Consider the following 21,648-nt stretch of genomic DNA (forward strand, 5'->3'; position numbering starts at 1 on the left):
CCTAGGTCCCAGTCATACGTTGTCCTGTCGCCCTTCTGGATTTCTGGCTTTCTGGATCGTTAGTTCGCTCCGAGGCAACCCGAGCACGATCTTTCAACACTTTAGCCTTGTTTCGATCACAGTCACAACAAATTTCTATCCTACTGTTCGAGGCTTTGTCAAATCGGAACTTGCATTGCCAATAACCATCTGTGCCACACGTCTGCCACTTCCAGGACCTCGCTTTGTCCCAGGTCTCATCATCTAACAAGCAGGAGCCAAGGGAGAAATTTTGATCAACGAAACCAAGGCAGATACTGGACATTCAAGCTCACTTAGTTCATTCCATCCCCTGCCCCACTGCGTACGCAACCTGCAATTGCCAGCACTGCTCCATAACAACATGGCCGACCTCGATACAATCAACGTCGCTTCCTGGTCTTCCACCCGCGCTTTCCCAGTACCAGATCAAGCCTGCTGTCCTCGCTGCAGATATCCAATTCCGTGCGTCTTGCCCGTATCATCTCCCCAGCTGTTGGTCACCGCTAACACTCGAAATTAACCAGTGATCACAGGAAAGGGTATAAGACAACGAGCGTGAGCCAAAACGAGGCAGCGGGCTTACATGAGTTCTGATTCATCAACCAGAGTTAGGCCTATTGACTTTGCGGAACGTGCCATGTTACTGATCTCCTATATTTCCTTCATTGCTCTGTCTCATTTGTCAAATCTCGTTGGCTTGCTGGACTTGACGGCTAAGTAACCTTGTTTTTGCTTCAATTTTGCTATACTACGATCCGCGCACTAACCTCAGGGCACTTGAACTGGCCTAGGTAAGCTCCCTTGTCGCAGAGAAAAATACGCTTACGACGAGCAGGGCTTCGCTGTCCGTACTCCTCACGTCTCATGTCTTATACCCTTCCCTGATTCGACTGTTGGATCGATCTATAGTCTCATGGCATATGTTACAACGAGCATGGACAATGATGGAAAGAAAGTTCAAAGATTGGGGGACGCCAACATTGACGACGCTGGTGAGTTTGCAGCAGACTTGCATGGGAACCAGCTTGGTGGGTTTGGGGGTCTACAAATCCCAATGGCTGATATGATGTCATTTGACACCATTTACGAAGAGTCTTTTACGAGCCAGGAGATTGCTGGTGTCGACGAGGACATGCATTGGCCGGAGACGCATTGCCCCAGCTTCTCTCCAACTGTCAGCAATGAAGTTTACGGGATGCAGATGGCCTCGTTAACCAACACGTCATATGTCCTCGCAGACATGAATACAGGCAACTTCAACTTTGGGCCTCTCGACGACGGCACTTTTGAGAACGACGCTACCTTCTTGTTTAAAGATGACTGTGCAAGCCCCGACACTTACTTATACTCCATGTCCGAGGCGAAAACGTAGGTATCCAGACTTCGACGAGAATATGGAGCTGATTCAACTATAGAAGATCACCATTGTCAGCGCCCGGGCCCCAATCTCTAGGGATTGAGCGCGATATGCGTCATGATAAAAGGTGAATGCTCCCTATCCTTTCAAGTGTTAAAATATTGACACGCGTCTAGCGGTAACTCGCGAATAATGACGGCACAGTCGCTTGAAGGAGGGAGGAATTCATTCTTGGAGGCACCACCGTACATGATAGTCAGATGAGGCTTCTTACGCACTTCATCTAACGTGCCACAGGACTCCAATTCGTGCTTCAGACTTCGCGACCGGAGCACCTGCCTCGCAAGCCAGCCCAAAGCCACGGTCCAGAAATAAGACGAAGACTCTACCATCACTCGCGTGAAGTCTCCATCCACAGCAATGGCTTGGACCAACTAACACCCTCCAGAACTCAAGGACCACGCTACCACTGCCCCACCGCGAACTGTACTCGCTCCTACAAGCGTCCATTCGAACTCATCCGCCATCAACATGTTCATACCAATATTCGAAGTTACGAGTGCCGCTTTGTCGGATGCCAGAGAAATGGAGAAGGCAAGGGATTCGCGAGGAAGGATCATCTGAAGCAGCACTTAAAATTAGTGCATGGTGTTAGTGCTTGATAAGGGGACATTGTCGATGGTTTCTTTGGTTGTTGCAATGGAGGATCGACAACGGTGCTTGCTTTTGGAGACTGTGGTGGTGGCATACTTTCTTTGTGTGATGCAGTGGGAGACGTTTAAATTGGTATTCTTTCCGGATGTTTGCCGTTTCTTTTACCTTTTTATCTTGGCGCTTGAACTTTTAAATTTCCACTTGCGCTTGGAATACCGGAGATACCTCGCTGTTATCACTCATCCTTTAGGGCTTGCAAATCAAGAAAGACTTACAGTCCTGCACAGCATCAAAATTTGCAATAGCACAATAGTGCTGGGAAGGCTATGTGGTCGCAGAGGCGTGGAAACCCATCTTGATGCTGAAGGAAGGGTATGCTCTAGCAATGGGGAACAAAAATAGTTGCCGAGTTCTAATTCATTTTTGGAACCATGATACGTTATAAATCCTGACCTCTATCCATTCCCCACTTCCTCAGCTTCAATTCTACTTCTTTACAGCCAGCGTCGAATTAGCTGGCAAGCAATCGACTCCAATACTTCCTGCGATACCATCACAGATCACGACTGGTGGGCTTCCCGCAGGACTCGTCAATTCGATATCATCGAGAGTGATATTGCTGCAGACAGCGTTGGGCGAGCAGACGAGCTTGGCGACTTTACGTCCGTTCTTTCCTGAGCTGCTGCCGGTGAAGTTCTGGAAACTGATATCGATCATGTCGACACGGGATGGGTACTTGGCACAGGCTGTCTAGTGAACTCGGTGTTAGCTGCAATGTTCTCAAAGCCTGGTGAAGATGGAAGTGGACGAACCTCGTTGACATTGAAGTAGCATGCATCGAGAACGATGGGCCAGTCAACGTTGTAATTGTAGAAGTTCTTGAATGTGATATTCTGGATAAAGCCGTATCCGACGTTTGGCCCAGCCCATCCCTTGAGACGTGCTCCGTTCTGGAATGGAGGTCAGCCTGCTGCCGATATATGAGGAGAGAAATGGCACTTACCTGTGCGTTCAACATAGTCACGTTCTCAATGTGTGCATTATAGATGTAATCCTTGACACCAGCATATTGACCGATAGATCCCATACTGACACCATGTGTGCCATTGCAGTAAATGTTCTCGACGAGGATATTAGAGGTATTGGGCTTGGGACTGAAGCAGTCGTCGCCAATGTTGACCCAGGCATCACGAACAGTGAGTCCATCCACATTGTACGAGTCCCAGCCATCAGTGTTCTTGGGGAGGTTCTATAGCAGTCGGCTTGCTGAATTGCCAGTTTATGGATTAGGAGAGCGTACCTTGTTGGTGGAGAGGTTCTCAATTACAACCTTGTCATACACGACGTTCTTGGAGGTGACCACGAAGTTCGTCCAGCAGGGAGACCCTTGAAACCTTATTCCTTCAATGTAGAGATTTGTGGCATTCTCAGCATAGAAAAGGATCGGGCGGTAGTAAGTGTTGTTGGGATCCTTGGTGCAGTTAGTACATACTTCCTCAAGTCCTTGCTAAGCGAAACTTACCAGAATTTCCAACCCCGCAAATCCATCGTACCAGGCCTGTCCATTTCCATCAAGTGTGCCTGAGCCAAAGATTTTGATGTTCTTACCACCCCATTTCCAAAAGGAGATAGACTTCTGGAAAGGATGGTAGAAGTAGTTGCTCTGCCAGTAGGTAATATTGTTCGTGAACTGTCAAGTGTTAGCCTGTGTGTGTAGTTAAAATCAAGACCCATCCTACCAAAATAGTGCCTTCGAGATTGACTTGAACATTGCTCAAGAATGTGAGGTCCAACTTCTTTCCAATGACGAATTTCTTGCCCTTTGGAAGTACGAGGGTGCCTCCGTGGTTGGCTTTCTTTAATCCCTTCAGGAATTCTTCCGAGATATCGTCCGTATCGCTCTTTGAAGCTCGGATGTAGATTTTCGGGCGGTGATCGCTGGGAGGATGGTGGTATGGATGGTGTTTCCTGAAGTCCTGGATAGACCTGGGGCCAGAGTATTGATGCCCTTGGTTCGCGGAAGCAAGTGAAGAAGTCAGAGCAATGGCAAGGGCCAAAACACGGCCAATTGACAATTTCAGGAGCATTTTGATCAGTACAATGACACACGAGATAGAACGAAGAGTGACAAGGCTGTACTGCAGAAAGTCGTCTGGAAGATCTGAACGCGAGGCTATAAAGTATTGCCAAGGCTTAAGCCGCTCATCAAGACGGACGAGGGAGGTGTGAATATCCACCAATGACTTGACTTTGGATCCTTCACCGTCATGGGGAAGGCGAGTGTGGAGATGACACCGTGTGGAGCGATGGAAGATCCCCAGGCTCTTCCCATATTGCCGGAGTCGGATTGATGAGAAAGTGGCATGAACAAGGTGTGATTGGACCCCAGGGCCAGGCCAAGCTGTCAATACAGCATGGCCGCCAACGCTCATACTGTATGCCGCTTGATCCTGATCCGTTTGTGAGGCCCAGGGCAGTACATCGCGCTGGCTGGCAATTCATCCGGCTGGGGCACTCATAACGAACGTGAGGCTCCATAGGCCAAGGCTGTCCCTATGAGACAGGTTAACTTACAACTAACAAGCCTCGCCAATGGGAAAACAAGACGGCCCACATGTCTTGGAGAGTCTTGGAGAGTCTTGTATGCGGGTGGAGGTTTCTGATTAGAGGGATATTCTGCCACGTCCCGGGAGGCGTCGTTAGCATACACTTGGGAAAGGGGGAAAGAATTTCCGATGAGGTTGGAACGGCACCACGTACGGAAGGGTACAGTACCTATGGGTGGGGGTGGGGTGGGCCCTGCGCTGACGGGACGAGACGATTTGCGGGGTAGCTCTCGGGTAATTGCCTTAGGGTTAGTTTGGGTGGTCCCAACCTTACATACTTAGGGTCGATAGGAACTTTACTGTAGGTAAGGTACCTACTGTACTGTAACTCTATTGGGCAGTGGGCATAGATGGGGACTCCCTAAGGACACTGCCCTTCCCCTTCCCCTTCCCTTCGGACGTCTCGCATCTGCTCATTGCTCTTGAAATCTGTGATGACCGTGTACTTGAACACATTAATAGAAGAGGCCATCACGAACGGAGAAACTTGTCGACACAATCCGGACAAGATGCTGCTCATGTGTCATCCTCGGAAAAGGAGAGAGAAGCTGGCACAACAATTAGATTTCTCCGATCAGAACCAGAGTTTGTGGCCTCCATACTACCATCAGACATGTCGAGCCCTGCCCATGATCTCTTTCCAGCAACGTCCAAGTTGACTACCTTGAGGTAGGTATTGGGCATAAACCGTGATCACGTGACCATCCCTCTTCTTATTTCCACCTGTCTCGGTATCTAGGGACCTGCTGCTTCTTCGAGCGAACTCGGCTCTCTTTCAAAGCGGACTTTGATTCGAATATACTTGCGAAAGCTGCTTCTGCAAATGGAGGGTTGCCGTCTCATTTCGTGCCAATGTTTGGAGGCTCGCTAACCGTCGTTTCACGCCTTCTTGGCACTGAAGCGGATTACACATCAAGCCGCTGAGTGTCTTGGGGTTTGAAACATCAATCGAATCGCATCCTCATCTGCTCTGACCACTGACCACTGACCACTGACCATCTAAGAATGTTGCGAACCTTCAGAAACGCGTTTCTATAGTTTCATCCTCTAAGGCTCCTCGTCTTTCATCCTTCAAGTTCGTGAATAGTCTCAATCATTGATGTCCTGATCACCCTGGTACCAATCTCATATCTCCATCTCAGTAACATGGCACGCATATCTCTCTACATCAAAGCCTCCATCATTCGTTTCTTTCAGACTATAGGTCGATACTGCGATCTTTATCTCTCCACACCTTATCCTCAGCGTCCATCATTCAGCCGCACCATCTCGTCCACAGTCGGCTCCGTTCCTGGACGATTCAAGCTACTCTTCTACACTCCCCCTGGCTTCAATATCAGGTCAAAGGCAGTGACCTACCCAGTTCTTATCAATTTCCACGGCGGTGGGTATACCATTGGCCATGCAGCTGATGATGCTCGATGGGCTACTGAGGTGGTGAACAGAACTGGCGGGGTGGTGGTCAGTGTTGATTATCGTTTGGCACCTGGGTACCCATTTCCAACTGGTATCGAAGATTGCGTGTCTGCCGTGTTATATCTGTGGAAGCATGCAGATGAATTGAATCTGGACATCTCTCGGACAGCATTCTCAGGCTTTAGCGCTGGTGGCAACTTCTGCTACACCGCTGCTATCCGTCTCTACGAGGAGCTAAAGCAGCTGAGAGCAAGCAAGGCAATGGAAGAGAACAAAGTTGGAAGGCTCGTGAGCACAGTGACTTTTTACCCTGCTGTCGATATGACAAGATCACGAGCTGAGAGAAATGCCTCAAACCCAAACATGAAACCGATCATCAACCCGATATTCTTCAAGTTGTTTTCTGGAGCCTATTTATCTCCTGGCCAAGACACGCATTCGCCATTGTTGAGTCCAGGAGTTGCACCTGACCAGTTGCTGAAGGATGTTCTCCCAGATGGTAATGTTATGATTACTTGCTGGGGAGATGGATTGTTGAAGGAAGGAGAGGACTTCAGGAAGAGATTGAGAGGGTTAGGGAAGAGAGTGGATGGGTACACGGTTCCAGATGTGCCACATGGATGGGATAAGTGGCCGAGCTACAGTAAGGGGGATGTGAAGAGAGATGAGGCTTACAAGTCTGCTGCTGAGAGCTTGAAGGAATTTTGGTCTTGATCTAGTGTTTGTTAGGAGGATCATGGGCGGTAAATATGGAAGGCTTCTGGGCTTGGTGATTCTAATCTGCAAAATCCTATGACAACAAGAGGTGTTCTGTCTGTGCTAGTTTTGAGCTGATGATATTCGCAATAGTCCAGAGGTGACAAGAACCAGGCTTTCTCAGAGCTCTTTACATATCTCGCTGTTCTAGACCCTCGGCAGAGTATTCCTTGCACTTGCCAGAGAATTGCTGCTTCAAATTCTTTTCCCGTTCACATTCCCGACGATACCCCACAGGTCTGCCTATCTCTTGTCGATATCAAAGCATTCCATATGTTAACACGTCAAGTCAGTTAGTTCGAGGCTTCAGATAGAGAGGTATCAAGAATTTCGGCGCTCAATATCGCGAGATACCCCAGAGCAAACAAAGAACATCCCACTCTTCGAGTGTGGTCGTGACGCCAAGTATGACTGAAGCAAGGTAAAAGGGGGTACCAAAGGTCTCTATCAAGACATTGTCTCTATTCTGGCACACCCAACTGCCTCAGCCTCCCTATTTAACACCTCAATTTCGGCCTCCACAAACGGAATACCACTCTTCAACCTCTCCTCACACATATCCTGCTCGATCTCACCGGGAAAATATATCCTCTCCACTCCCTTCATCCTCTCACACCCAACAACTTTTTCATACAGTACCCCCATCCTCTCCTTGAAGTCCTGCAAACCCATAAACAAATCCGGCTTGATAGCCACCAAGAAATGTCCCACATCCGCCTCCTTCCCACAGGTATCATACGGGCCAGTTACGCCGCCCGCAAACGCACTACCTGACAATACGCCCGAAAACACATCCATCATGATACTCAACCCACTGCCTTTCGGCCCACCCATGGGTAACATCACACCCTGCAACGCCTTCTCGGGAACATCCGTCCTCTCACCATCCTTATCCAACGCCCAGTCAAGCGGAATTCTCTCGCCCCTCCTAGCCGCCTTATGGATCTTACCTCTCGCAGCAACACTCGGCGCCATATCAAGAATGAACGGCTTGCCTCCCTCAGCACCAGGAGCACCACACGCAATCGGGCTGACACCCATCAACTTCTCCTTGCCACCCCAAACAGGCAGTGCTGGAGAGGAATTCGTAAACACCAGACTCATCATATCAGCGTCGATGGCCTGCTGCACAATCCACGCACTCATCCCGAAATGATTAGAATGCTTGACGCTAACCATCCCAATCCCGAAAGTCTGCGCCATTTTAATAGCGGCTTGCATACCCATATGTGCGCCTAGGAAACCAAAAGAGTTGTTCCCATCGACTTGAGCAACTACGGGCGTGACTTGATGCAAAGTGGGAGACGAGCGCGGATCCAGAGCTTTGGAGCGGATGCGTTTGATGTAGGGTTCAAGACGCATGATGCCGTGAGTGTCGACGCCGCGTAGGTCGGCGAGGACGAGGGCATGGGCTATGATGGAGGCATTCTGTGGAGGGACGCCGTGGGCCACGAGGAGATTTTGGGTGAATGTTTTGGCGGCGGCTGAGGAGATGTGGATTTTGTGAGGGGGCTGGCTAGATGACATGGCAGGGTTCATGAGGAGCTAATTTGGAGTTTTTTCTTCTTTCTGATCGGTGGTAAAGAAAAGAGAAAGGGGCTGTGACTTGGCTGGAAGTACGTCAGATATCTACAAATATAAATACCCGACGCCTCTGGAAAATGAGGGCCGAATATATTGTACAAAGAAGAATTGAAGAGGGGCGGGTCGGGCTCCGTCGCCGAACGGAGAGATTCCGACAGGGCATTTAGTGGCGTCCGAAGGAGGAGGAGCCATTTACGAAATTAGCGAACAAACCCTGCCCCTTCAGCGTACGGTCCCTGGAGGCGTTGACTGATCTTGCAAGCACAGGTTTATTAGTCCACAGGTTCATATTCCACTGACTCGAAAGCCGCATATCCATCTAATCATAAGCCAATGGACTTGTTTCTCCTCCCCCAACATATGCCCAGCATGACATTCGTCGAGCTTTCCTCTCAGCCGAATCCTGAACTTGTTCAGCATGACCTACCTACTATTCATGGAGCGCGTGACCAATTACGCTGTTAGACCTACCTAGGTACCTTGAGTTGTTTCGCAGGGCGATGATGAAGTTAGCGTCAGGGGACTGTCAATATTTTCTAGGTAACTGCTGCTTATGAATTTTTGATTGAGTGCTTTGGGACAGTGTGCCCAGGACAGCACTTTCCATTACGGTATTGTAGCAACCTTTGCCGAATCACCCCTCGCCATCGCCTCTGCCCACTCCCCTGCCCTGCTGTCAATAAAGTGCCTTAACGCCCAACATCATGCCACGGCAAGTTGAACATCTCGTCCATGCTCTTTAACGACTTTCCTGCCGTCTCAGGGAGGAAGAACCACAATGAAACATTCTGCGTGACAGTGGTTCCAATAAAACCTTCATCAAGCCCTCGGGCGTCACCCTGCGGGTTGAAGTCAGCACAGGTACACCGTGGTTTATATATCGTGTGCATACCATGAGTCAAAACAGCAATATTGCTAGTGGATAGTTGGTACAGGACTTCTTACGAGCAAAAGATACGCGAGCATGAAGAAAGGACCACCTAAGTCAAGTAGACAAATGATAAAAGTTCAATTCAACACCTGTGGCAATCATCAATCCACAGTACAGTAGCACGTCAACCGAGCAGCTTTCCCGCACTCGCACTTCTCCCCGCTCACAGTAACCTTACAGAACAGGATCGCCCGTCAGCTTGTTGTCTAGCCCAAAGCTCTGTCCGAACTCGAACTCTGGTTGGTAGTCATTGAAAACACCCTGCATGATAGTGTCGATATGAAACGGGAGTCCATAGTCATTTGGCATGCCGAAGAGCGAGTCCCAAGACTCTGGGGTGAAAAAGTCGTCAAAAGGTTGTGTAGTGAATGATGACTCGCTACTGAATTGCGCCAAATCTGCTTCATCTGTTGGGTCCCGACTGTCTTTCTCGTGACCGCTCCCAGCTTCACAGCTGTGCGCGGCGGAGCTCTCTTTCAATAATGTGACAGACTGTGGCATTTGACCAGTCGATGCAGCCGACCCATGTTTTCCCATTATCCAGCGAATAGTAACCGAAGACAATTCGTCCAGAATGTCTCGACCTCGCTTAGCATCTACGAAATGCTCGGCGAGTGCGGAGAGAACGCTTGACGACGTATTCAGATCCATCATCAACGTCTCGACGATCGTGGTCCTCGTCACCCTCGGAACACTCCAGGTGCAGTATAGCATGGTAACGGTTGCCAAAAAGATCGAGTGAAGGATTTGCCAAGTGAAGACAAGTAAATTATCCCGATACAGTTGGTCGAAAATCCGAATTGTAGCAGTTGCACTTTCGTTACAGAGAAACAATGACTCATGAGACGGGTTGGGAATTGCTGGACTTGGACGTAGTAACAGCATCACCACCTCGTGATACTTTATTTTGCTGAATTTGGTTTGTGTCTGGGAGAGCTGAGGGATTTCGCCAGCCCACTGCCGCAGTCGGCCGAGAATGTCCGTCTGCCATTGCAGAACATCTGGAATCTGGGGATAAGTGTAAGCCGGAGTACTCCGCGAGATACTGTTAGCGATGTATTTGATCTCAGAGTTCAGTTGTGCAAGTTTCATAAGGTGGATCGCGTTAGTAGTCGAGGTAGGTGGGTCGTTGTCTGACCTAGGGATGGGATATTGAGCCAGCAGACCTTCGTCATCTACATCCCCTGGTAACTATTACTGATGTCAGCTAACGATCCGTGGCGGGTCAGAATGCATTCTAGGACACCTACGCGCAGGTCGCAAGCCTCATCTCTTAGCCCTATTGGTCGTCCCATTATTGTGCCCAGTGTCCTGTCCAGAGAATACACAACCCAGAAGACTCTCGTTCTCATTTCTTGAGTTAGAAAAGATAGATTTCTCCCAGCTCTGACATCACGCTGAAGTCCGAGGTCCAGGACAGATGCTATGCATTGGTAGTTGAGGTAGAAAAGGTTCAATCCCATGGAAGGGTTGTTCATTCCGTACATCTGAAGGAGCAGCAAACACTGGAGACCCTCCAATGACCCTTCAATAGATATATTGCTGAAGTAGTCCATGGCTGATACGCAGTAACCTTCGGCTGATAAAGGTAACTTCAGTTGGCGGGACAGGATGGTAGTAGAAATCGCCAGTACCATGAACACCTGGAAAGCTGCTACAGGACTGGGATTCTCTGAACTGAAAACGTGGCTCAAGAGTTTAGTATGAGTGGGTTGATGTAAGATTGGGTATTGACAGTGAATCGTGTCCCAATACGCTTGAGACAACTGCACAGCGTTCTCCAGAGTTGAAGGGAGTGGGACTGGTGCAATCTGAAAGGCTTCGCTTGCAAGTGTCGATTTGGCCTGTGCATATCCATTCTGACGACGATTCGTATGGCATCTGCCGATACTTGCGAATAGTAGCTTTGCGAAAGAGTAACCGCTTGAAGGTCCTACATACCGAAGGTCCTGCCCAGCGGTCACTGATAATAATCCGATCTCGTGGGCCATGTGTTCTGGCTGAGTAGTGTCTGTAGCTGATGGGATAGAGCTTCGAGTAGAATGCTGAGCTTCTCCATCTAGAGTAACAGTACTCTGCTCTCCATCCTGGGAGCTGCTGTCATGGCTGACTCTCGGCCCGCTTCTTACATCAATGTCAGGACAGCGCGTCGTCAACGTTGCTTCAAGCCAATGAATTCTATCTTGTAGGCTAGTCACATAGCTCCGTGGAGTCAGCATTACCACAATACTAGATGATAGCACGAAATGAGAGAGATTCCATACGCTTTGGAGTACTTGTCGTTCCGCTTCATCGCGTCAGAGCAAGCAGCCCCGGCTTTTCGGCACTGGAAGCAAACAGGAGACGCCCCATCGCACTTCCAAAGACCTCGGGTATCAGCTATACTGTTTCGATACACCAAAGGTAATGCTTGTCAGAGACTCAAATGACTGCAGACAGGCACAGGCTTACCTTGATCTTCCTCTTTTGGCATCTCAAACATGCAAATTTGATTCTGGTCCCTTTCCGGGATTGAATTCGATCCAATGACGCTGCAGCAGGTGAACTGCCAGTCGGCTCACAGCCGCTTCTTGCCTCCCGCCCAAGCATCGTTGGATGTAGACGTATTGATGAATATTTTACTCTTTGGAAAGATGACCGGGGGGAATGAATCGTTGAGGGAGAATGAGTTGACGGAAGCTGGCCCGTGACGACGGAAGGCGACCCGCACTTCGGCTGTCACCACCCGCACAGGTCACGTTCGCTTGACTCAGGCTACCTGCCTTACCTACTCTCCGACCTGCCTGCGAGCCTTCGTCAAGAAATTTTTTAATATCTGCTGTAATAATCCCTCAAATCTCCATAGGTGCTTCCTCAACAACGAGATCTGTTTTTATCAGCCACATACATCCTTCCGACAAGTTCATCGACGGCCACTTTCCTCGCTGGCCGTTCAAAATGACAATCATCCACATCGGTAATCCTTAACCCACTGGACATTTCTAAGTGACCAACCAATCGCATTTCTGACTGGCAACGTAGTTCTGTTCAAATTCAAGGCTGACGTGACTGCGGAGAAGAGAGCCGAGTTTGTCAAAACAGCCAAAAGCCTCAAAACCTTGAGCTGCGTCAAAGACGGGAGACTCATCGTTGGCGGCCCTTCGTTAACGGACCCAATCAGTAAAAGTAAAGGATATGACTGCGCGCTTGTGAGCTACCACGTAGACTTGGAAGCAGTGGCAGAGTATCATGCAACCGAAGAGCACGAAAAGTAGGTGGGCAGTGACACCACGGGTTGCGTCCGATTGATGCAGCAGATTGCTGACACGAGCACCAGGTTGAAGACGTCCTATGTGCTTCCGCTAACAGAAAGCCTGGTCAGATTCGATTTTGAGGTTGATCAGGAAGACGAGGACTTGGTTGGGGTGGTACCGCTACTTGCGTTTGGAAAGGATAGAATGTCAGAATAACTGTTTAGAACTTGGCGCAGAGGAGATTACCCACCTGGCTGCTTCCACTTATGTATGGTCACGTCACTGTCCTCTGTTTCGATTCATCTGCCAAATAAGCGATCCATAGCGTGTCATCTGGAGAAAAATTCATTGCTTTCTAGTAACGCTGGCTGCCCAAGGGTATCATCTCACCAATCCGAAGAAGCTTTTAGTTCTTCGAGAAATGTAACAAACCACCAAACCATAAGTTCATCATCATATGCGGCCCATGAGACTGCCAAGCACCTACTATGCGGGCGGTAGCTAGGTCCCTCGAGGCCTATTTAGAATCATTGAGGGCCTGTACCGTCCAGTTTGGGTCCTTCCATCTCATTGCCGACTTTGGGACTGGCTTCATTTCCTTCAGTTCCTACTCTACTGGCGTGCTTAACGGCCGGCTCTTTGGTGTTAGTGCCTTTCAAATCTGCTCCCTCCATCCCAACCAACCCCGTTCCATTCTGCTCTTCGACTGGATATTCCTTCTCCGCAGTTTCACCCAGAGCGCCGATGCCTATTCCAACCGTACCAGAAATACTGTCATCGGCCTTCTTCGACTCCGCGATGTGCCTTTGAAGCTCCTCAAACTCTCTTAGAAACTTTGGGCCGACGCTGAGGTCATCATCACCGTCTATCTGGCGATCCTCGAGATCTGGACGAAGATTCAATGTTCTCCGAGCAGCACGGCGCCAGTACTCGCGCGACCGAGCACTGACTCGCAGAGCATTCTGCTCAAGGGCATCGTAGAAGGCCTGAGCCTCATCCTCGAGACCAAGGACGCGTAGACAGCGAATAATTCTGGTGATGCGAAGGTGATTATGATCGAATCGGACATCCCAGTGGCCAGAATGATTGTTCCAGTTTGCACCCTTATGAACCTAGAAGTCCAAGTATTATATCAAGATCCCATGTCATGGCCATGGTAGGAAACATACCCTGATGCTATCGTCTGTCTCCACTAATACAAAACCATAGAACCACATCATTTTTTTGAAAGAGTCCTTCATTCTTTCTCTCAACTCAGGCCGGGTACGGAAGGCATCAAACACTGGACGATTAATCGTTGGCGCGTTCCATTGAACGCCAGACTCTTCAGGCAGCGGAAAGACGATTTGGATATAGTCATGAGCTGACTCCAGCTTGTTGGCATTCCAATTAAGGATGCCTGATAGATAGCGGCCGCGATGGTCTGGCTGGGCTTCTTCGTAGAAGGTGATAAGGAGGCTCTGGCTCATCGTGCAATTGTCCCTAGAATCGTGCAATTGTGTTAATCTGATCTGAGCGGTTAGTGAAGCGCCAAATTAAAGAGATTGTACTGGATTCCATGGATAGCCAGAGTGAACGTACTTGCGTTTGGACATCCTCCAGCACTTCGCGTCAGTTGTCAAACAAGGCTTCGAGGTACCTGACGGCAAGAAATGATGCGAGCGTTTGCGATTGGAGAGATGTGGTGGTGTGCCCGTCGTTTGCACCTGCAGATGGTGTGGTGACCAGCACGTGACCATCGATACTGTATCCGAGCTCTCGCGCTAAAACGCACACTGGAACGGGAACGAACGGAGGTGAATGAACACAGGACAGGACAAGACAGGAGGATATTGACGTCCAAAAGGATACCCACAGATCGTGTCGCGTCTTGCCTGAGGTAGGCAAGGTAGATGCTTGGAGATATGCAGACAACATTGCACCTACGAGTACTCGAGGTTACGCTGGTGTGACTCGTAAGTACCTACCTACTTTACCCCGCTTGACTAGCTACCAGCCTGCCGTGGGAAGAAGCTCGCCCACCTTCCTTTTTCTAGCTAGGCCCAGGCTCGAACTGGGCACTAGGTATTGAAGTCGTCACTACTTTGTGCGGGAAAGAAATACTCGATAACGGGCCAGAAGCTTGATTCGAAGACAATGGGTATGGGTATGGGTATGGGTATGAAGGCTATGAGCTTCTTATTCTCCGCTTCTTCCTCTTCTTCTCTTTCGTCATATCTCGGAGATGAAAGGCTTCAGGGTCGGCTTCGGTTCGATGCAGCTGATTATATTGCAATGCCATCGGAAAACCAAAACCACATTCCCTCAACTGAATTCACCTTTCATATCTCTCACTTGCTCTATTGTGGCGTTGCTTTGGGTCATAATAAGCATTGTGACGACCACCAAGCTTTCAAGCCTCTGTCGATCCATGCTTGTATCATCTAAAGTGCCATTTGAAAGGCAGTCTAGTTCCATAAGTGGAAGGTTGTCAAGCTTAAGCTTCAAGAAGAGGGGCTGCCAGATAAGATCTCCATTCGGACGGCTACTTTCATTGGCGGGGTAGGCTCCCGGACATGGGATCAACGGTAGCTTCTATCTGGATTGAGTATTTATGCAAGCCACCAGCTGCAGATGCTCGTCAGGTCGGTCGGAAGTACCCTGTACATCGCGACCATCTGGAAGATAGGCAGGCTTTTGCCAACAGAGCTTCCTCTCCTAGGAAGGCTCTGGTTCCTACACTGTTGATCGCTAGATTCGAACAAGAATTGGCTAGAACGGCATTGGTCTCTAATGTCCATAAAAGCCAAATGTCCCCTCAGCATGAACATCTCTATATCCCCAGTCCAACCTTCGTCATGCGTTTGTTTATCCTTGCTCTACCTTCTCTTGTCACTGTGGCCCTTACGGCACCAGCTCTTGCTCCAAGACATGTCGTCCATGAAAGGAGGGACCGTCTTCCCACACATTGGGTCAAAAGCGCAACTATGCACGAGGATTCAGTGATCCCTTTGCGTATTGCTCTCACTCAAAACAACCTTCATAGAGCAGATGAATTCCTCTTAGACGTGTCCCATCCAGATTCACCAAACTTCGGCAAGCACTGGACGGCAAAGGAGGTTGCTGAGATGTTTGCTCCCAGCCAAGAAACAGTGACAGCAATTTATGACTGGCTCGCACAATCTGCGATTTCCAGAGACCGCATCAAACAATCGCAAGGACTGAACTGGTTGCACGCCAATGTGACCGTTGCGGAAGCCGAGAAACTCTTGAGCACCAAGTATTATGAGTTCACGCACCTCGAAAGTGGCCAGGCTCATGTCGCTTGCGAACAATATTCGGTTCCAGAACATGTTCAACGGCACGTTGACTTCATCATTCCTACCCTTCACTTCGATGCCCAGATCGAGCCCAGAAAGAAGAAACGTGCGATGGATGCAAGCGATATAGCTCTTGCAAAGCGTCAGACAGCCGCAGCAGGCCACAACGTCCAACCAGGAATCGGCCATTCAATCGGATCCCCAGGAGACAAATCATTGCCCAAGAATGGAGGTCGCATTCCTTTCGGCACCATCATTGACCAGTTGGAGCATTGTGACAAATCTATTGTCCCAAATTGTCTGAGAGCGTTGTATCAGTTTCCTCCCGCTTTCGTGGCGAACCCCAAGAGTGAGTAATCTATTGTCTCAACGGAATTTCGGCCAGCTAACTGCGAACTCCAATAAGACTCTTATGGTATTGTCGAGTACACACCACAAGCGTATCTGCCAGGTGATCTAGACAAGTTCTTCGCAAACTTTTCGCCCTCTGCTGTAGGTCAACGACCGATCTTGAATTCCATTGATGGGGGTTATCTTCAGACCGACAGGCAGGCATTCGGCTACAACGGAGAATCTGTAAGTAATAGTGGTGCTCGGCCCAGATCACAGCTAAGGAGTATCTCAGGATCTCGACCTTCAGTACGCCATGTCACTGGTATATCCTCAGAAGGTCACCCTGTATCAAGTAGGAGATAATTACGAAGGTGCTTCGTTCAACAATTTTCTCGATGCAATTGACGGAAGCTATTGCACATACCAAGGTGGCGATGACCCAACTCAAGATGCAACCTATCCAGATACAGAAGGAACAGGGCCCGGGGTCTATAAAGGCCCTGAGAACTGGTAAGACTAATCATTCGTGCTTCTTCTGTGGCTTAGCCCCTACCACGTCACCAATTGATGTGGAGATATTGACCTTACCCAAATGTTTAATGCTGATCTATTGACCAGTGGAGGGTTCGCTGCGACGCGAGTGATTTCGACGTCTTACGGCTACAACGAAGCAGATTTGACTCCATTCTATGAGAATCGACAATGCCACGAGTATATGAAGCTTGGTCTCCAAGGTGTCACATTTCTATACTCATCGGGTGATTATGGTGTTGCTGGTAATGGCGGCCAATGTATCGATCCTGTTACAGGACAATATAACGCAGGTAAGTAGATCAACTTTCAGCAGATCGTATATGACTCATATTCAATTGCTAGGTCAATCTGGGATGTTCAACCCGTCTTTCCCAAGTACTTGTCCTTGTAAGTATCCCATCCGTCCTCCATATTCAGTCAGCTAAACTGCTCAGACGTAACTTCCGTCGGCGCCACTCAAGTTATTCCGGGTGCCAGCGTGACACAGCCCGAGCAAGCTGCAGAGAGTGTCATTTACTCTGGCGGGGGGTTTTCCAACGTGTTCTCCATGCCGTCGTATCAATCAAACGCGGTGAAAACCTACTTCACGCAACACAAACCCTCATACGGCTCCGACCGCTACAATACGTCTCAAATGTCCCGTGGTTATCCTGACGTCTCTGCCAATGGTGTCAATTACGTTGTGGCGGTCGATGGGAACTTCAGCTACGTCTTTGGAACTAGTGCTAGCGCACCGACTTTCGGAAGTGTCGTCACACTGATCAATTCTGCTCGGTTGGCTATCGGGAAGAGCTCAGTGGGTTTTATGAACCCGACTTTGTATGCTCATCCTGGTGTCATGAATGATATCACAAGTGGCGGTAATCAGGGCTGTGGAACCCCTGGCTTCCAAAGTGTGAAGGGTTGGGATCCTGTCACAGGACTGGGAACTCCCAACTTCCCAAGGATGCTAGCACTTTGGCTGGGGCTGCCATGATTTTTTGGCCGAGCCTTGTTAAGCACCATCGGTGAGGGTATGTGCAGGGGTGTGCCGGATGTCACCGAAAAATAAGCGAAAGTGGAGGACAAATCAACAAACTGGTAATTGAACATAATAAAGCATCCATTTAGTGCAATACTACATATATTTTATGGTTTTGATGTATTTATAAGTCAAGAAAGTAGATATGTGGTGGAAAGAAAAAATATTTTCTCTTCAGTCGTTGCAGAACAGGTAGCGGGTTGACAGCACCTAAGAACGGATATGGGATCGTGCATGATCTCTGTTCTCCACATCACAGCCCTGGATGTATCACCGGAGAATCCAGAACTAACACAACTGCCCAAAGATTCTACAAAGCAGCGCCGTCAGGCTCGCCTCCGAACACCCAGCATCATACAACTCAGGGAAGCCTAGATTTGTGCCAACCTTATTCTCAAAACCAAGTCTGACGAGCGATTCTCCAGCAGGGTCATACATCGGCCAGCCACCCTCGTAAGAGCTCAGTCCAGCAACAGGATCTTTCGCAAACGCAACCCAGGCTCCCTTGAGATACTCTGCAAAGGCGTCTTCCTCTACAGTGGAAGGTTCAAGTTGGGACTCGGTTCCGAAAAGGAGGGTGAGTTCGGCCCCATGGTAAGCCCCACTTTCGGGACTGATGTTGATGTTGGGGAAGATGGCGTGGAAGCGGTAGCGCCAGGTTGGGTTGCTGGCTAGAATACTGGCATTTGCTCGCTGCCCAGTTGGACACGTGTAGATTGACAGATTCATCTCGTCCCAATCAGAATCGGCGAAGGCAGCACCACCCAATGCCAGCCTGGAAGGTAGAGACTTTAGCTATGTTCTATTGGCTGAAGAAAACAATACAAACGGATGGGTGGAGCGAAAGAAAAACGTCGGAAAGGTGGTCACTTACTGTGTACGGAACATGCCTGCTTCGTAGTCATTGCTGCCGACAAGAACCGGGATACTAGCAGGTGTCTCGTTGGTGTAGTTGGCAAAGACAATAGTGTTGTCGACGGATGGACCGAAGGCACTCAAGACTGCGTACAAGCCTGAAGTTGGAACAGCAGCCATAATTGCATCAATGTCAGCGGTACGCATACATTCCAGCAGCTGGGTGGCATCGGTGCTTGCATTTCCACAGCCAACAGTCTCAGTGACCGTGTACCAATTTACCGCTATGGTTTCTGCTGGGTATGGCAGACCGAAGGCAAAGACACTTCCTGACTGTGCGATAACTCCGTGGACCATCGGATCCGAGGCGTACGCATATGTGAGATAATCTGTCGAGGCACCACCCGCTGATTGACCGAACAAGGTGACGCGCTCTGGGTCTCCGCCAAATTTTGCGATATTGTCATGCACCCATTCAATAGCAAGCCGTTGATCCAAGAAAGCGATATTGTTTTGGCCGTATGGATTTCCTGGGAAGCCGAGAATAGATGTTCGGTAGCTGGAAAGTGATCAGAGGTTATGAAATTAGATCGAGTATTCAACTTCGACATACTTGAAAGTAACAATGACGACGTCCTTCTGTTCTGCAAGTGCAGAGCCGTCGAAGATAGATACTGCAGAAGAACCCGATGAGAATCCACCTCCATATATGTAGATCATAACAGCCTTTTTTCCCTCGCCTGATTGCGGCTTGGTCCAGATATTGAGAGACAGACAGTCTTCGCTCGTCGTCCCAGTAATTCCGATTGCACCGAAAAGCTCGAGACCGACAGCGGTAACATTGGAAAATGCAATTGCTTCTGGTGTGGGAGCAGTACCGCCTGCGCTTGGGAGTTGAGGGCATGTACTTCCCTCAAGATGTGTCAGCTTTAGCAAGAAATATTAGAGCCACGCTGAGAACCTACAAAGTCGGAGCCATTGATTGGGGAAGACCCGACGAACTTTACAGGCGCTGCAAACCTCAGGTCTCCGATAGGAGCTTGTCCAAATGGAATGCCTAGATAGACAGATACCTCTGGAAACTTAGTGGCGGCATGTCCAGTAACCGGACCGCTGCTTGTTTCGACGGTTTGGCCAACAGTGAAGTCTTCCTCCATGCTGCAACTTTCGTTGCTGACAGGCGCGGCCGAAGCCAGAGGAAGGGACAAAATATTAATGAGAGTGATTAGATGCATCGTGAAAGATGGAATTGTAAGAACAGCGAATGATTGTAAGAATAAGAAAGGTGTTGTTGTGTAAGAGAAAGACCCTGATGCTTGGGGTTTGCTTCTCTTATATATATAGACAATCCATGACACAATTATGTATATAATTTATCATGAGTACGACACAGTGGATGCTAATTTATATCAATCCCAAAAGGTATCGAATGAGAGGTCTTCATGAACGTGTTTCACGGACAGAGTCCCGTTTGCAGTCTAGATGATCCATGATGCTGTACTTGCGCCTCTCGCCAGCAAAGAAGCCCACTTTTTATCGTTTATTCCTTGGTCTGATAGGTCATCCCAAGTTACTGGCTCCCTTGGTGGCACAAGGTAACCACATCCGCAATCCAGGTATAATCAGAGGCAAGATTGTTTTTTGACAAGGGATTGTTACTTGACGATTTACCCTTTCTGGATTCGATGTCGCATAGCCTGCCGCCAGGGCGAGGAGGAATCATGGTGGAAAAGGACAAAGGACTTCACGAACGAGCCGTACACAAGCAAGAAATTTCTACTGGCTCGCGTATTTAGTGACCAGAAATCTCCTCTGTAGCACAACGTTGCCACGGCTAGGCTTTTCGTATGGACCCCCTCCGACATTGGGTTTCTAGCAGTGTCGGTGATACTTTGCTACTCTTGTAGATTTGTAAGACTTCAACAAACTGTCTTAAGTAGAAGGCCTGACGCAGACGGCCAAATCTTCTAGCTGGACACGAAATCCTCCCCCCCTTTCCAAAAAAACTAAAAAAGAAACTGGCTCGAAATAGTACATTAGAAATGTCCCCTGGAGACTCTAGACAAATATACTGGTGTGGGGACGTTGTGGGGTCTCGACTCGATTATGCAGCTACGAAAGTATCAAAAATCTGGGAAAGATCCAGAACATCGATTCAATTTGGTTTTGGTAAACTTTCCAATATCGAAGTCGTTGTTGAATTACCAGCGTTGCTTATTGCTATCCTCTGGGCTGCTGCCAGGGTTGACCTGTGCACATGGCGCTGAGGCCACTGAAGGCTAGGCCTACTTAGGTATTGAAAGCCTGAAGCGAAATGTCAACCTTAACTTGCAGCAGTCCACAAGACACGCTCATTATGTTTCATCCTATTCCTCTTGAAATTCGATCGGTAGACCAATCTACAGCCACATTGATATCACCGCAATCCAAACGCTTGTTTGGTATTTATGTTCTTATTCGCACAAAAATCTTTTGCGCAAACTTGTGCTCAAATGTGCTAATCTACGAGGATGTTTCCTAGATCCATCCTCTGGTGTCAGAGCTGATATAGAAGAACAGGATTTGGTAGAGTATTGACGCAGAAAATATGATTCTTGGGAGCTCGTACGGAACGGACAATGCCACCCGTAGATAGAGAAGAGCAGATGAAATAGAATCTAATGAGGATGCATTACGTGTTTTCTAGCCTGCAAAGTTAGGATTAAATTCTGGAACACGATTTTGGCTGACACAAATGTACTGCATGCTACCCCAGCACTCGCTGTTCATGGTGGTATAACGTTCTGAATACAAATCCCAGAGATCATGAACATTGTCAATCTATGCAAAAGTTCTGATGCCTTTCTTTTCTTTTCTGGATGGGGCACTTACCCATGTCAACGATAGTCACGATATGCTTGAAAGAGGCCCTGCTTGAACTGACGGTTGGACGATTCTTGAAGGTCTCGATTGTAGTTATCTAACATCCTCGTTGGCTGAACCAGCTTGAGAACGTATGGTAACAGCATCACTGCATCCTCTATGATCTGCGAGGGTAAAGCACTTTTC

General features: G+C 48.8%; 9 protein-coding genes across 10 annotated transcripts; 4 read left to right on the forward strand and 5 right to left on the reverse strand.

Moving 5' to 3' along the window:
- Nucleotides 1-955: 955 nt before the first annotated feature.
- On the forward strand, nt 956-2,040 carry ONS95_005603 (uncharacterized protein; the record flags this gene model as incomplete). The annotated part of the gene is made up of 5 exons (XM_058499022.1): nt 956-1,389; nt 1,437-1,505; nt 1,555-1,623; nt 1,676-1,777; nt 1,827-2,040. The coding sequence occupies 5 exons, from the start codon at nt 956-958 to the stop codon at nt 2,038-2,040; spliced, it is 888 nt and encodes a 295-aa protein (XP_058351289.1).
- A 387-nt stretch (nt 2,041-2,427) lies between these two features.
- On the reverse strand, nt 2,428-4,808 carry ONS95_005604 (uncharacterized protein). Of its 2 annotated transcripts, XM_058499023.1 has the most exons (6): nt 3,772-4,808; nt 3,555-3,722; nt 3,333-3,503; nt 3,036-3,281; nt 2,845-2,982; nt 2,428-2,782 (listed from the first exon to the last, which is right to left on the reverse strand). In XM_058499023.1, the coding sequence occupies exons 1-6, from the start codon at nt 4,462-4,464 to the stop codon at nt 2,519-2,521; spliced, it is 1,680 nt and encodes a 559-aa protein (XP_058351290.1). In that variant the 5' UTR covers nt 4,465-4,808; the 3' UTR covers nt 2,428-2,518. The 2 variants fall into 2 exon arrangements, with proteins under 2 accessions (XP_058351290.1, XP_058351291.1); XM_058499024.1 differs by having other exon boundaries at nt 2,428-2,982.
- Nucleotides 4,809-5,784: 976 nt separating this feature from the next.
- Nucleotides 5,785-6,768, forward strand: ONS95_005605 (uncharacterized protein; the record flags this gene model as incomplete). The annotated part of the gene is made up of 1 exon (XM_058499025.1): nt 5,785-6,768. One exon carries the CDS (start codon nt 5,785-5,787, stop codon nt 6,766-6,768), a length of 984 nt encoding a protein of 327 aa, XP_058351292.1.
- Nucleotides 6,769-7,257: 489 nt separating this feature from the next.
- On the reverse strand, nt 7,258-8,349 carry ONS95_005606 (uncharacterized protein; the record flags this gene model as incomplete). Its single annotated transcript, XM_058499026.1, has 1 exon — nt 7,258-8,349. The coding sequence occupies one exon, from the start codon at nt 8,347-8,349 to the stop codon at nt 7,258-7,260; it is 1,092 nt and encodes a 363-aa protein (XP_058351293.1).
- A 1,150-nt stretch (nt 8,350-9,499) lies between these two features.
- Nucleotides 9,500-11,914, reverse strand: ONS95_005607 (uncharacterized protein; the record flags this gene model as incomplete). Its single annotated transcript, XM_058499027.1, has 4 exons — nt 9,500-10,516; nt 10,576-11,527; nt 11,590-11,681; nt 11,777-11,914. The coding sequence occupies 4 exons, from the start codon at nt 11,912-11,914 to the stop codon at nt 9,500-9,502; spliced, it is 2,199 nt and encodes a 732-aa protein (XP_058351294.1).
- A 277-nt stretch (nt 11,915-12,191) lies between these two features.
- ONS95_005608 (uncharacterized protein) lies at nt 12,192-15,028 on the forward strand. The gene is made up of 3 exons (XM_058499028.1): nt 12,192-12,281; nt 12,347-12,575; nt 12,642-15,028. Exons 1-3 carry the CDS (start codon nt 12,263-12,265, stop codon nt 12,772-12,774), a joined length of 381 nt encoding a protein of 126 aa, XP_058351295.1. The 5' UTR covers nt 12,192-12,262; the 3' UTR covers nt 12,775-15,028.
- ONS95_005609 (uncharacterized protein) lies at nt 13,086-14,027 on the reverse strand (the record flags this gene model as incomplete). The annotated part of the gene is made up of 2 exons (XM_058499029.1): nt 13,086-13,670; nt 13,728-14,027. 2 exons carry the CDS (start codon nt 14,025-14,027, stop codon nt 13,086-13,088), a joined length of 885 nt encoding a protein of 294 aa, XP_058351296.1.
- Nucleotides 15,029-15,099: 71 nt separating the features above from the next.
- On the forward strand, nt 15,100-17,826 carry ONS95_005610 (uncharacterized protein). The gene is made up of 6 exons (XM_058499030.1): nt 15,100-16,206; nt 16,264-16,433; nt 16,483-16,700; nt 16,809-17,014; nt 17,067-17,111; nt 17,159-17,826. The coding sequence occupies exons 1-6, from the start codon at nt 15,114-15,116 to the stop codon at nt 17,698-17,700; spliced, it is 2,274 nt and encodes a 757-aa protein (XP_058351297.1). The 5' UTR covers nt 15,100-15,113; the 3' UTR covers nt 17,701-17,826.
- Nucleotides 17,827-18,033: 207 nt separating this feature from the next.
- Nucleotides 18,034-20,034, reverse strand: ONS95_005611 (uncharacterized protein; the record flags this gene model as incomplete). Its single annotated transcript, XM_058499031.1, has 4 exons — nt 19,566-20,034; nt 19,214-19,512; nt 18,620-19,159; nt 18,034-18,520 (listed from the first exon to the last, which is right to left on the reverse strand). Exons 1-4 carry the CDS (start codon nt 19,833-19,835, stop codon nt 18,034-18,036), a joined length of 1,596 nt encoding a protein of 531 aa, XP_058351298.1. The 5' UTR covers nt 19,836-20,034.
- Between the last annotated feature and the right edge of the window lie 1,614 nt (nt 20,035-21,648).

The sequence above is a fragment of the Cadophora gregata genome (genome assembly GCF_030347475.1).
Source record: "Cadophora gregata isolate MNR1 chromosome Unknown scaffold_16, whole genome shotgun sequence".
Lineage (NCBI taxonomy): Eukaryota > Fungi > Ascomycota > Leotiomycetes > Helotiales > Ploettnerulaceae > Cadophora > Cadophora gregata.

Coding starts and splice junctions, on each gene's coding strand:
- ONS95_005604 (XM_058499023.1), bottom strand. CDS start 4,464: ATGAGCGTTGGCGGCCATGCTGTATTGACAGCTTGGCCTGGCCCTGGG. Junction 3,723..3,771: donor ATCTCGAAGGCACTATTTTG/GTAGGATGGGTC, acceptor AACACTTGACAG/TTCACGAACAATATTACCTA. Junction 2,983..3,035: donor TGACTATGTTGAACGCACAG/GTAAGTGCCATT, acceptor CCTCCATTCCAG/AACGGAGCACGTCTCAAGGG.
- ONS95_005608 (XM_058499028.1), top strand. Junction 12,576..12,641: donor GCAACCGAAGAGCACGAAAA/GTAGGTGGGCAG, acceptor CACGAGCACCAG/GTTGAAGACGTCCTATGTGC.
- ONS95_005610 (XM_058499030.1), top strand. CDS start 15,114: ATGGGATCAACGGTAGCTTCTATCTGGATTGAGTATTTATGCAAGCCA. Junction 16,207..16,263: donor TTTCGTGGCGAACCCCAAGA/GTGAGTAATCTA, acceptor AACTCCAATAAG/ACTCTTATGGTATTGTCGAG. Junction 17,015..17,066: donor TACAGGACAATATAACGCAG/GTAAGTAGATCA, acceptor TTCAATTGCTAG/GTCAATCTGGGATGTTCAAC.